General features: G+C 44.3%; 1 protein-coding gene across 1 annotated transcript; it reads left to right on the top strand.

Moving 5' to 3' along the window:
* The first annotated feature begins 1,004 nt into the window (after positions 1-1,004).
* Positions 1,005-11,063, top strand: CHST11 (carbohydrate sulfotransferase 11). The gene is made up of 3 exons (XM_007447334.1): positions 1,005-1,082; positions 7,024-7,093; positions 9,868-11,063. Exons 1-3 carry the CDS (start codon positions 1,005-1,007, stop codon positions 10,749-10,751), a joined length of 1,032 nt encoding a protein of 343 aa, XP_007447396.1. The 3' UTR covers positions 10,752-11,063.
* The last annotated feature ends 2,239 nt before the right edge of the window (positions 11,064-13,302 follow it).

Here is a 13,302-nt window from a genome sequence, read left to right as displayed (position 1 = left end):
AGACTTAATCCCGTTTCCCCTTTTGTCTCTGCTACAAGGAAGCCCACCACCAAAGAAGATCCTCAGTCACAGCCCTTTTAGTATATTTGTTGTTTCCTCTTTCAGTTTTATGCTACACATATGTCCTTTGTTATGGTCTCTTCAGATACCTTTGAGAAAGGAAAGAAGAGGGGAGAGAAAGGGAATGAAAAAGGAAAGAGATTGATCTCAAGCTCAGATAATTATCAGAACAACAAGCCCTCTTTGTAAAACTGATACAGCATGCTTGGAGAAGACAGATGTTTTCTTTCCGCGACGAGGGAGCAAGCTGTTCACCAAGGAAATGCTCTTCACTCCCTCCTCTTCCTGGATAGATGTCAAACTGATACTCAGGGAACCTGTTAGCTGCTGAAGAGTTGGGACCATTACAAAAGCTCCTGTGAACCCTGACCAGGGACAAGTGTGGAAGTGACATGACCAGTTCTGCATTTTCTTTAAGGTTAGAAATCACTGCTTCCCTGATTACAATTTCTAACATGCGGTTGGTCCTAGTAACAAAAATGGAGATACCTGCAACAGCCCAGGCCGCCATCCGAAATCTCTCCTGCCCCATCCTGGCCATGAATGGTGAAGCATTCTTCTCTTCCCTCTGACCTGTCCAGGGCTCCCCTTAATCCAGGGTTCTTAAACCAAGATACAAGGGGTCCACAGATACAGCTCCCAGGGATCTGAGTTCTGAGAATTATATTAATTTTATATTTTTATTTTGTATTCTTATTTGTATTTTGAAAACAACGTTAAAGCATTTCTGGATTGTCAGGGCCACACCTAGTCCTGCCATGTGAAATTATGGCACATGTGTTCATTGATGGTCTTGGTAGTAACGTGTATCTCAATTTTTATTGTCTCGGGCTCATTAGAAATGGGCAGAGACAAAAGATATACAAATGATGCATTTGGACCAAGCAAAGGTCAAGTGATATTAGAGGGTGCTGGATTTTACAGTAACTAGAAATGAGAAAGCGATGGGAAAGTTGAGCAGCACATACAGGAGCAGTGCCACACTGCAAAGAGCCTATCCCGGCATAGACGGCAAGTACCCTGTACGTTTCTAGTAGGGCTTTGGTTCCAGTAAACATCATCATCCGTCAGGTTAATGTCGTTCACTTGAATGTTCCCATTTGTTTTGGTCTTCTCTACCTAGTTTTATATTTGTGCATATTTTAGTACCGTTATACTTTAAATAAGTTAAATCAACACTAGCCTGAAATTGTTTTAAAATAAAAAGTTAAAAACAAAATATTTTGTTTAAAAAAATCAGCACTAGAGGCCTGGGTGAATTCCTTCCTCTGAGAAGGAATTGGGAATATGTCTCAGGATTGAGAATATGCTTATTCTCTTCATCTGTGCCCCAAAGTCCTCCTGAGGGAAATTGTGCTGCCTCATTGCAGCAGGTGCACCATTTGCCACCTAAACTGCCATGGAGAAGGAGGAAATGGAAGAGAAAGAAACCACAATACCACATTCCAAAGCCCCTTTGAGTTATTTTCTGTCTCTGCAGTTGGATGTAAAACGATGCTGTGGTATCGTTTCCATTTTTCATGGCTCTGTGGTCCTGAGTGCAATATTATCTGACATGCTACCTCCCTGGGGATTCAAACGGCCAGAAAATTGTCTCCAACTGAAAAAAAACTGGGGGGAAAGAAGGAGGACCCCTTGTTTCTCTGCTCATTTAGCAATTTATTGCCTTCAGTACTGTCCAGTAGTGATTCAAATGGACAAAATTGACAGGCCCTTTTTCCTTCCTAGTCCTATTTCCTTTAGGACAGTTCTGGTTTGGGTTTGGTTTTTTAAGTGGCATGAATGCTCTTCTTAAGGTGATGAATACATCTGTTCAGAAATCGCAAAAGTCAGAGTTTTACCATTCAAACTAAATATTAATTGAACTCCATGACCTAGGGCTGGCCTGCAACAAAATTACAGAGCTGGTGAAATTTGTCTTTGAGATTTCTGGCCTTCTTTCTTGGATTTTTTTTTTCTCCTTTCATGAAGAATGCATAGGGACTTCCCTGGTGGCGCAGTGGTTAAGAATCCGCCTGCCAATGCAGGGGACACAGGTTCAAGCCCTGGTCCGGGAAGATCCCGCATGCCGTGAAGCAACTAAGCCCATGCGCCACAACTACTGAGCCTGCGCTCTAGAGCCCGCAAACCACAACTACTGAAACCCACGTGCCTAGAGCCCGTGCACCGCAACAGGAGAAGCCACCGTAATGAGAAGCCCGCGCACCGCAACAAAGAGTAGCCCCCGCTCGCCACAACTAGAGAAAGCCCGCTCTCAGCAAGGAAGACCCAACGCAGCCAAAGATTGATTAATTAATTTTAAAAAGAATGCATATATGTTAACTGCCTTCAGTGTACCATACCTTGTCCACATTCTGAACTAGACTTGATCTTATTGTCTAAATGCCAACCCATACTTTTTATTTGATTTAATCAACACCCCTGCAGGGTAGGTGGCACTATTCCCATTTTGCAAATAATAGAACCGAGGCTTAAAAAGTTAAGGGTCTATATCATCTCACACCAGTCAGAATGGCCATCATCAAAAAATCTAGAAATGATAAATGCTGGAGAGGGTGTGGAGAAAAGGGAACCCTCTTGCACTGTTGGTGGGAATATAAATTGATACAGCCACTGTGGAGAACAGTATGGAGGTTCCATAAAAAACTACAAATAGAACTACCATATGACCCAGCAATCCCACTACTGGGCATATACCCTGAGAAAACCATAATTCAAAAAGAGTCATGTACCAAAATGTTCATTGCAGCTCTATTTACAATAGCCCGGAGATGGAAACAACCTAAGTGTCCATCATCGGATGAATGGATAAAGAAGATGTGGCACATATATACAATGGAATATTACTCAGCCATAAAAAGAAACGAAATTGAGCTATTTGTAATGAGGTGGATAGACCTAGAGTCTGTCATACAGAGTGAAGTAAGTCAGAAAGAGAAAGACAAATACCGTATGCTAACACATATATATGGAATTTAAGAAAAAAAAATGTCATGAAGAACCTAGGGGTAAGACACAGACCTACTAGAGAATGACTTGAGGATTTGGGGAGGGGGAAGGGTAAGCTGGGACAAAGTGAGAGAGTGGCATGGACATATATACACTACCAAACATAAGGTAGATAGCTAGTGGGAAGCAGCCACATAGCACAGGGAGATCAGCTCGGTGCTTTGTGACCGCCTGGAGGCGTGGGATAGGGAAGGTGGGAGGGAGGGAGATGCAAGAGGGAAGAGATATGGGAACATATATATATATGTATAACTGACTCACTCTGTTATAAAGCAGATATATATATATATATAACTGATTCATTTTGTTGTGAAGCTGAAACTAACATACCATTGTAAAGCAATTATACTCCAATAAAGATGTGAAAATGAAAAAAAAAAAAAAAAACCTATAGGGCAGGGAAGGTGGTATCTGCATTTGACCATTGAGTTTGCCCCGTGTAGAGCTCAGTCGTGGAGTTTCTTTCAGAATCAAAATCAGTGTCTCTTTTGCTCATATTCACATTTAACCTTTTCAATTAGCAGACAGTGTGCTAATTGAAAGATCACTCAGGATTCTAGTCCCAGCTCTGCCACTAACTTTCTGACTGATAGGGTCCCCATCAGAGTCACAGGCTTATTAAAAATGCATATCCAGTGACTATAGTAGGTAACACTGTATCGTATAATTGAAATCTACTATGAAAGTAGAACTTAAATATTTTCACCACACACACACACACACACACACACAGGTAAATATGTGAGGTGATGGATGTTTAACTCCACGGGGGTATCATTTTACAGTACATACATATATCAAATTATATCTTACCATTTAATTGCCAGTTATACTTCAATAAAGCTGAAAAAAATTTTAAAAATTAAAAAATAAAAAGCAGAAAGGCAAATAAATGAAATAGCAAACAGAAAAATAAGAAAAAAATCACTGAAACTGTTTCTTTTTGAAAAGATACACAAATTTAATAAACCTTGAGCTAGACTAAGAAACAAAGAGAAGACTTAAAATCAGAAATGAAGGAAGAGACATTAGAACTGACAACACAGAAATAAAAGGGATTATATAAGAGATTTGATACCAACAAATTGGATAACCCAGAACAAATGGATGAATTCCTAGAAATGTACAACAGGCCAAAATTAAATCATGAAGAAAGACAGCACCTAAACAGATCCATGACTAGTATGGAGATTGTATCAGTATCTAAAAACCTTCCCATAAATTAAGAAAACCCCAGGACCAGATGGTATCACTACTGAATTCTACAAAACATTCAAAGAAGAATCCTTTGAATCAAGTCAGTTCTTCTCAAACTCTTCCAAAAAAGTCACACTAGTCTAAGTGAGAGTTACATATAAAATAGTATTTTCTAAAGTAGCTGATTACCAAGATCATTTGAGAGTCTTTTAAAAGACAGAGATTATGAAATCTCTTCCCCAGACGTTATGATTCAAGTCAAGGCCTTGATGTCAGTATTTTAAATATCTGACGCAGAGTCCGGTTTTCATTGATGTGATCACCTCTTAAGAACTGTTGTCTCTTGCTAGCGGAATGGTGGTCAGGTGCTGACCATATGTGATACTTGAGGTCTTCCTCCTTCATCTTTCTTCTTGTGATCTTCACAACCTTTCCCCATTTTCAAGCTCTATTGAGATATATCTGGATTTACCTAAGAAGAGTCTTTCTGAAAATCCTCCTCCAAAATCACTACTGGGTTTAGGGATGGCTTCCTGGGGTACTTCTTAGACCTTTTTGTTGTCTATCCTAGGAATTGACCCTGTTTCTGTAATCCATTGCTGTAGAAAAACTATAGCTCTTTCTTTTCATAACTGTCTTTCTCTTGCAGTCTAAAGCCAAATAATATAGAATCTTCTTCCCATACAGTAACTAAATAGGAATGAACACAGTTTTGAGTTTATTGTCTGTTTCCTTTTTAAGGGTTTTCACTAATAATAACAAGTAGAAAGCAAAGAATGAAACAGTTCACCAACATTTTAAGGTCAGCTATCCAAGTCGTCTTTGAAGTGTAACCGCTAAAACAATCTTCATTCCTCCCCTTTAACTTCAGGGGAGTTAGAGACAGCCAGGCAAGCCTTCTGGCTAATATTTTGTACTTTAGATTAATGTGTCACTACTCTTTAATCTCTTAGATCCCCTTTTTCATACTCATCTTTGATTTTCCCATAATTCACATAGGTGGGGGGCAAGCAAATATGGCTCTGTGGGCCCTTGGCTTGAACCAGGGAAAAACACAATTTATCTTAGCAAAAAACTAGAAGAATGATACAGGTGAACTTATTTGCAAAACAGAATAGAGACACAGACGTAGAGAAGGGAAGTATGGATACCAGGGTGGAAGGGGAGCTGGGATGAAGTGGGAGATTGGGATTGACATATATACACTACTATGTATAAAATAGATAACTAATGAGAACCTACTGTATAGCACAGGGAACTCTGCTCAGTGCTCTCTGGTGACTTAAATGGGAAGGAAATCAAAAAAAGAGGGGATATATGTATATATATAGCTGATTCACTTTGCTGTACAGCAGGAACTAACACAACATTGTAAAGCAAATATACTCCAATACAAATTAATTAAAAAAAAAAAAAAGTTAAGGGTCTTGCCCAAGCCTAGGTGTTCTGATTGCAGATCTTACCCACTTTCTACTTAGTGCTCTAATACCCTTTCCTTACTCTTCTATGTAAAAATATTATCTTATATAATGTTACCCTCTCTTATACATTTATATTTTATAACAATTTGCTCAAAGGTATGGGCTGAAGGCTTGGTTCCTGTATTAGTTCCCTAGGACTGCCATAACAAAGTATCATAAACTCAGTGGCTTAAAATAACAGGAGCTTATTCTCTTACAGCTCCAGAGGCTGGAAGTCTAAAATCAAGGTGTCAGCAGGGTCACGCACTCTCTGATGGCTCCACGCGTACACCCTTCCTTGTCCTCCCCTGCTTCTGGTTGTTGCTGGCAATCCTTGGCATCTCTTAGCTAGTAGATGCATCACTCCACCCTCTGCCTCTGCCATCACGTGGCCTTCTCTATGTGTGTCTCTGTGTCTCTGTATTCTCTCCTTATAACGACACTAGTCATTGGACTAGGACCCACCTTAACTCAGTATGACTTCAGTTTAACTAATCGCATCTGCAAAAGAACCCCGTATTTCCAAATAAGGTCACATTCTGAGGTCCCCCATGAATTTGGGGGGATCACTATTACAGCCTCTATTAAAGAACATTCTGACATCTATGAACAATTGGGAAATTTCTTTAGCTACGGAGGGGCCTTCCCCCTTTCCTATCAAGTTTCCCTAAAGAGATTATTAACTGATTCATTCATTCACTCAACAAATACTTAGTGACCGTCTACTATATGACTGGCACTTTTGCAAGCACTGGAGCTACAGCCCTGGAAGGAGAAAGTTCACACTTCATGGTACTTGCATTCAACAGGGAGAAACTTTTGCCAGTGTGGTATGAAGGTGTGGCCTCAAAGGGCAGGAACTACAAGGCTTCATAATAGGCTCCAGAACTGGCTCATCCTCACTTCTAACACATTCTGCTAGTCTGAGCAGGTCACAGCCAGCCAGAGTCAAGGGGCTAGAGAAATAGACTCGACTTCCTGAAGGGAAGAGTGACAGTGTAGGACTGTAAAGGGGAATGACCGTCGAGAGGGCAGTGACAACTCCTTCGAGATTTCCCCCAGTTGCTTAGGAGACCAAAGCAGCAAGAGAATCTCCTGTTTGCTCATGGAATTTTCACAACATTAGCACTCTGTCTTGGTTTGCTTCCTTCCCTTGTGTGGAAATTTCCAGTGGTGAGAGCATCTACTTCAGAGAATTGCTGGAAAGATTAAAGATAATGTATTTAAATAACCTGAAGGTGTGAAGGTGCCTGACACAGAGTAGCTCCCCCAGCTGTCTGCTGTTGTCTCATACCAGCTCATGATCACCAACACCATCATCGTCGTGGGAACCATGAGAAGACAGACACAGAGCCCTAAAGCAGGATGTAATGACTTCTCTCCAGTGGCCACCAGGATATCCCTCAGGTCCCCCATAAACTCATCAGTGTTCCTAACTTAAGCCCATCCCAACTGCCCTGTGCACATTCTAGAATGAATTGTACAGATTGTGGTTCAGAGTTGGAAACACAAGGCCAGCTTCTTGGGTCCCACCCAGGCCCTTGGCTCTACTGACTTGCCTGTGCAGGTGGCTTTAGGGGCGGGGGGATTTCACTGATCCCTCCGCATTCCCTACTCTAGACCACCCACAGTCCAGCCTGGAGAGGGCAGTGGCTCTGTGGCTTTGGGTCCCTGTGAATCAAGTGGTCGCCCGACTTGAGAAAACCAAGCATGAACTAGACGGGGCAATTGTGCTGTAAAGGACGCTCAGTGGGGAGGGTGTTTAGAGGAGGGAATGATTCTTTCACTTGTGTGGCAGGGGAGTGTGTTGGGCCTTCGTGGATTATCCAGTTTATACCCGCAGAAAGGGAGAGGGAAGAATCCCAGATAGGAGTGGCTGGGCCCAACAGGAAAAGAGTGAACCATTTGTTTCTTTGGAGCTTCCTTCAGTTCTAAAAGAGGGAGGAGGGCTTCCCTGGTGGCGCAGTGGTTGAGAGTCCGCCTGCCGATGCAGGGGACGTGGGTTCGTGCCCCGGTCCGGGAGGATCCCACATGCCGCGGAGCGGCTGGGCCCGTGAACCATGGCCGCTGAGCCTGCGCGTCCGGAGCCTGTGCTCCACAACGGGAGGGGCCACAACAGTGAGAGGCCCGTGTACCGCAAAAATAAATAATAATAATAATAATAATAAATAATAAAACGGGGTGGAGCGGGAATGAGGTGGGAAAAGTAGGTTGGTGCTGGACTGTGAAGGACCTCAGAGGACGAGTATGAGGACGGGGACCCCATTCTTTCCGGGGTCAGGGATGCAACCATGTCACCTGCAGCCCCAGAGTGGCTATTCCATAGCCCTGGTGCCCCAGTCTCTCTATAACTTTAATCATAATATTAGTATCTTTGATATTTAAAAGAAGACCCATACATCTGAAACTAACACAACATTATAAATCAACTATGCTCCGATATAAAAGAAAAAATTTTTAAAAAAAGAGCACATTAGGGCTTCCCTGGTGGCGCAGTGGTTGGGAGTCCGCCTGCCGATGCAGGGGACACGGGTTCGTGCCCCGGTCCGGGAGGATCCCACGTGCCGCGGAGCGGCTGGGCCCGTGAGCCGTGGCCGCTGAGCCTGCGCGTCCGGGGCCTGTGCTCCGCAGCGGGAGAGGCCGCAGCGGTGAGAGGCCCGCGTACCGCCCAAAAAAAAAAAAAAGAAGAAGAAAAAAAAGAGCACATTACACATTCAGGAGGGTAGATGGAGGCATGGCATTAAGCCAAACAACAGTAGGGTGTCACCACTCCATTGAAAGTCTCTGAGTCTCTGGGGTTGGAGACCAGGATGGCAGCGCACCAGGCCAGTGTGGTCTCATGTTGCCTATTGTAGGTAGACTGTGAGAACTACTTCCGATTGGGAGTGAATGGCCTTTAGGGGAGAAACCTTTGCTCCTAGAATTCAGAGGAGCACGCAGCTTTCCCCTTTGGCCCCTACTGAGGCCGCCAGCTCTCTGGCCTGGCGCCTCCTAGGCTGTGAGCCCTTTAGGAAAGGGTTATATCTCCCAGGGGTGCTGGGCAGAGTGCCTTGTACTTTATGAGGTCTGGACACATGTTTGGATGGATCAGTGGATGAATATGGGGAAAAGAGAGGAAAAGCTCAAAGATAATAAATGTAAATACCCATATATGATGGTTCCAAGCGATACATAACCCAGACTTAAACTGCCTTTTGCACCAAAGCAAATGTATTGACTGATGCAACAGAAGCCCAGAAGCTGGGGGTCTGGTTTCAACATATGGAGCTAGGTATTCAGATGTCATCACTGGGAATACATCCCCTTGTCTTTCTGCTCATCCCTCCTCTGTTCCCTTCATTCCTGGTCTAGTTCTCCCTGCATGGTGGTCCCTCCTCCCTGACCCCAAGCTCCAGGTTGCATCCTCTCAGCTTGAGAGGAAAGGGAGCTGAGAATGAAGGAAAGCAGGTTCCCAGATGAAAATCAAGGCACTGGTACTGAGGAAGCAAAAAGCAACAGGTGTGCACAGTGATAGGCTTGTAGAAAAACTGGATCCCCTTGCTTTGAAATAGATCCGCAAATGCCAGAACTCCATGCTTTCTTCCTGCTTTAATCAAGAAGACTGGAGGACTGGACATCAGATTAGAGTGGAAAGTGGGCAGCTTTGGTTGCCAGGCAGACCTGAGTTTGAATACTGACTCTCTCACTGTGTGATCTCTCTTAACATCTCTGAACCTCGGTTCCCTTTTCTTTCCAGCTGGACTGTCAGCTCCCTAAGGGCAGTTACCTTGTTGCACTTTTTCATTACTGCACCCCCAGTGCCTAGCAGCATGCTACCTGGCACAGCGGCAGGTATTTGATATTGTTAAGTAAATCAGTAACGGTTCAAGTTGGTTGTACAGAGAAAAGAAAAACTGTATACATGAAGCTCTGATAAAATGCCTGGCATGTAGAGGGTGATGGGTAAGTTATAGAGTTGGTCATTATCATTACTCTCCAAAGGAAGCATGGTGGAACACAGAACCAAAAATAGTCCCGACAGCTGATGGAGAATTGGAAAGGGAGACAGGCCATTTAGTTTGTCAGTGGCTGCCTTGGTGGCCCGCGTTGGCCATCGTGTTGTGGATGTGGCCCAGTGTAAACATCCCGCACAAGTACTGAGTTCTTATTCTTCTTGTGTCCCCTCTGCAGCTGGAGCTCTCCAACACGGCCGTCCTGCACCAGATGCGGCGGGACCAGGTCACAGACACGTGCCGGGCCAACAGCGCCGTGAGCCGCAAGCGGCGGGTGCTGACCCCCAACGACCTGAAGCACCTGGTGGTGGATGAGGACCACGAGCTCATCTACTGCTACGTGCCCAAGGTGGCGTGCACCAACTGGAAACGGCTCATGATGGTCCTGACCGGGCGGGGCAAGTACAGCGACCCCATGGAGATCCCGGCCAACGAGGCGCACGTCTCGGCCAACCTGAAGACCCTGAACCAGTACAGCATCCCCGAGATCAACCACCGCTTGAAAAGCTACCTGAAGTTCCTGTTCGTGCGGGAGCCCTTCGAGAGGCTGGTGTCCGCCTACCGGAACAAGTTCACGCAGAAATACAACACCTCCTTCCACAAGCGCTACGGCACCAAGATCATCAGGCGGCAGCGCAAGAACGCCACGCAGGAGGCCCTGCGCAAGGGCGACGACGTCAAGTTCGAGGAGTTCGTGGCCTATCTCATAGACCCGCACACGCAGCGCGAGGAGCCCTTCAATGAACACTGGCAGACCGTCTACTCCCTCTGCCACCCGTGCCACATCCACTATGACCTCGTGGGCAAGTATGAGACGCTGGAGGAGGATTCCAACTACGTCCTGCAGCTGGCGGGCGTGGGCAGCTACCTGAAGTTCCCCACCTACGCCAAGTCCACGAGAACTACTGATGAAATGACCACAGAGTTCTTCCAGAACATCAGCTCAGAGCACCAGACGCAGCTGTACGAAGTCTACAAACTCGATTTTTTAATGTTCAATTACTCAGTGCCAAGCTACCTGAAATTGGAATGAAGGGTGGAGGTGGGGAGAGGGGCGAGAATCGTGCTTTTTAATTTAAGATTTTTATTTGTCAAAAGAATTCTATGGATATTGGGTTATTTTGTAAATTAATATTTCTTTGGGGATGATGCTGCGAGCAGCATGGTGAGAATTATTTAAAATCCTTAGTAGGGAAGGACGGCTGTCTTTGCAGGGCACTAGGATGGGTGTCCTTGTTTTTTAGACATGAATCCCCCAACAGTGTTTCAGAGGTTTCTTTGTGTTCGGGTGAATTCCATGAATTGTGCATCCCATAAATTCTAATTAATGTTATTTATAGTTATTTAAACATGGTCTCTGTATAGATTTCTTTTTGTGGCAGCAAGACTCTAACGTCTTTGCAGAAGAAATCTATGTTTCGTTCTGTGCTTGCAGCAGCTCGTGCAGGGGCATGAATGTTCTCCTTATTAACCGCTCAGAGAGTCACTGTGATAACAACCATTGTGCTGTCTATCGATACCACCGTTCTTGAAATTCTGCTAGAAATAAATAGAAAGAGGCACCTTTGCAAGGGACTGATTCCAAACTGATTTCAGTCGACCCAAACGTTCCTCACACGAAAGAAAAGTGATTTTTTTTTTTTTAACCCAAGGAGAGAGCTGATTGTAGCTTTTCTTTTTTCCCACCAGACTTAGCAATCTGGTAGAATAGGCTTTTCTACAGAATTTTTTAACTGGCAGTGCCAGTTGTGATGAAGGTGAAGTGGCTGTTGCTGTACATTCATCAAGTATTTATTGAGCAACTACTATGTGCTAGGCCTAATTCTAGACCCTGCGGATAGAGCATTAAACAAAACCAATAGTCTTGACCCTCAAGAAGCTTTACGTGGACACAGAGTATCCAGCTTGACAGTTAGCAAACCCCTGATATTCATGGACTTAACATGAGGTTTGGACTATTCACGAACCACCCCAGAAGGTTCAGGATCCCTACAAATTTGCATTTTTCTATGGCCCAAATTTGAAAACCACGTGCTTGGAACAGGCCACTTAACTTGGTGAGTAATCCAAGCTCATTGCCCAACATAAAAGATGACAAAAATGTTTCCTGTCATGTGCCCACTCCAATTTATTGGTAGTATCTATCTGCCTTTAAGCCCCAGAACAGATTTGCCAGGCACGGCATGGAAGAGTGCTGTGATTGATTAGTGATGTCTGCCTTGGGTGAAGGAAAGGGAATATTCGCCGACGGTCTCCTCCTGTCATTTCCAGCCCAGCTTTAAGGTCTCCACCTAGAAGTGTTGTTTTCTACTCTTTGCCATGTAAAAGATTAAAATTTTGTGGCAGGGCTCAGACATTGGAGGATTTGCCATGGCCTGGCATTTCTACTCCTTGTGAAGGTCAGAGGCGGACTATTTGTACACTTACGCATATCCGCTCCTCCAAAGGCCAAGAAACCATCGGCACCTTTGCAATCACCAGCAATGAGCAGCAAGGATAGCCTTCTGTGATGGTAACCCATGCCCTTTTCCTCTGGAAGGCTGGAAACCTTCCATTCCCTGTTGCTTGCAAATTAACGTCTGCACATGCTTCTCATTTCCAATGCCTCCGCTGAAGTTTGAGCCACATCCCTCTTACAGCTAGTGAATGAGTTGGTAGCAGATACTGTATATAATAATAATAGTTCTAATAATAGGGGGTGGGGTGGGATGGGGTGTGGGTAAGTTTTGCTTTTTGTTTTTGATGCAGTGTGTAGAACAGAGGGGAGAAGAATATTCTAAACGAACAAAAAATAATTTATTCACAGAAGCTATTAAAATTGTATTGTAAAGCTCACAGCCAGCTCAGTGAGCAGCAGCTGCCATGTCTCACGGAGGAAGTTATTTTATTGAATGTGAGTGAGGTGTGCGCTGGAGAGGGTGGCCGAAGCTATTTATAAGATGTTGTGTACCTTCTTCTAAGCTCTCTCTCCTTTGCGAAGGGCACGTCAACTGTACCCTTGACGAATAGAGATTTATGCAACGTGTTTTACCAAGTAGAGTGACAGACTTCAGCTGTCCTTGGAATTATTCCTGGACCCTGTTTCCAGGCAGGGGACACTGTCCTCAGAAACAAAGCTTCTGCTAATGAAAGAGGTTTCTGGCATTTCCTGATAATGTGCTTCAGAGAACACAGGTTCTCCCCCGACACTAGTTGGTGTGATGCAAAATAAGGGTTTTGTAGTCAAATATCCTTGGGAAACAAAACGAAGTCCATTTCCTTTCTGCAGGACTTTTCAGAGCCTTGAATGTGTGCTGTGCATTGTGAATTCCCAAGAGCATCACTGATGGAGTCGGTGGCATTTCCTGACCTTTGAGCGGGATACTCTATTTTGCAGATCATCTCAGAGAGCTAGCGTTCCACTGAATATTCTTTGGCTAGGTTGCTTTAGCACATCTGAGGTCTTCAAGGATAAAAAACTGCTTCCCTGACACCCCGCTTCCAAAAACAAAAAACAAAACAAAACAACAATAAAAGAGCACCACAGTCTCCACCCGGTTTATAGCAATGAAGGTACTTTATCAAATGAATTCAACTTTTGCTTA

This window comes from Lipotes vexillifer, unplaced genomic scaffold (assembly GCF_000442215.2).
Source record: "Lipotes vexillifer unplaced genomic scaffold, Lipotes_vexillifer_v1.1 scaffold1017, whole genome shotgun sequence".
Lineage (NCBI taxonomy): Eukaryota > Metazoa > Chordata > Mammalia > Artiodactyla > Lipotidae > Lipotes > Lipotes vexillifer.
This window is presented reverse-complemented; position numbering and strand designations above follow the sequence as displayed.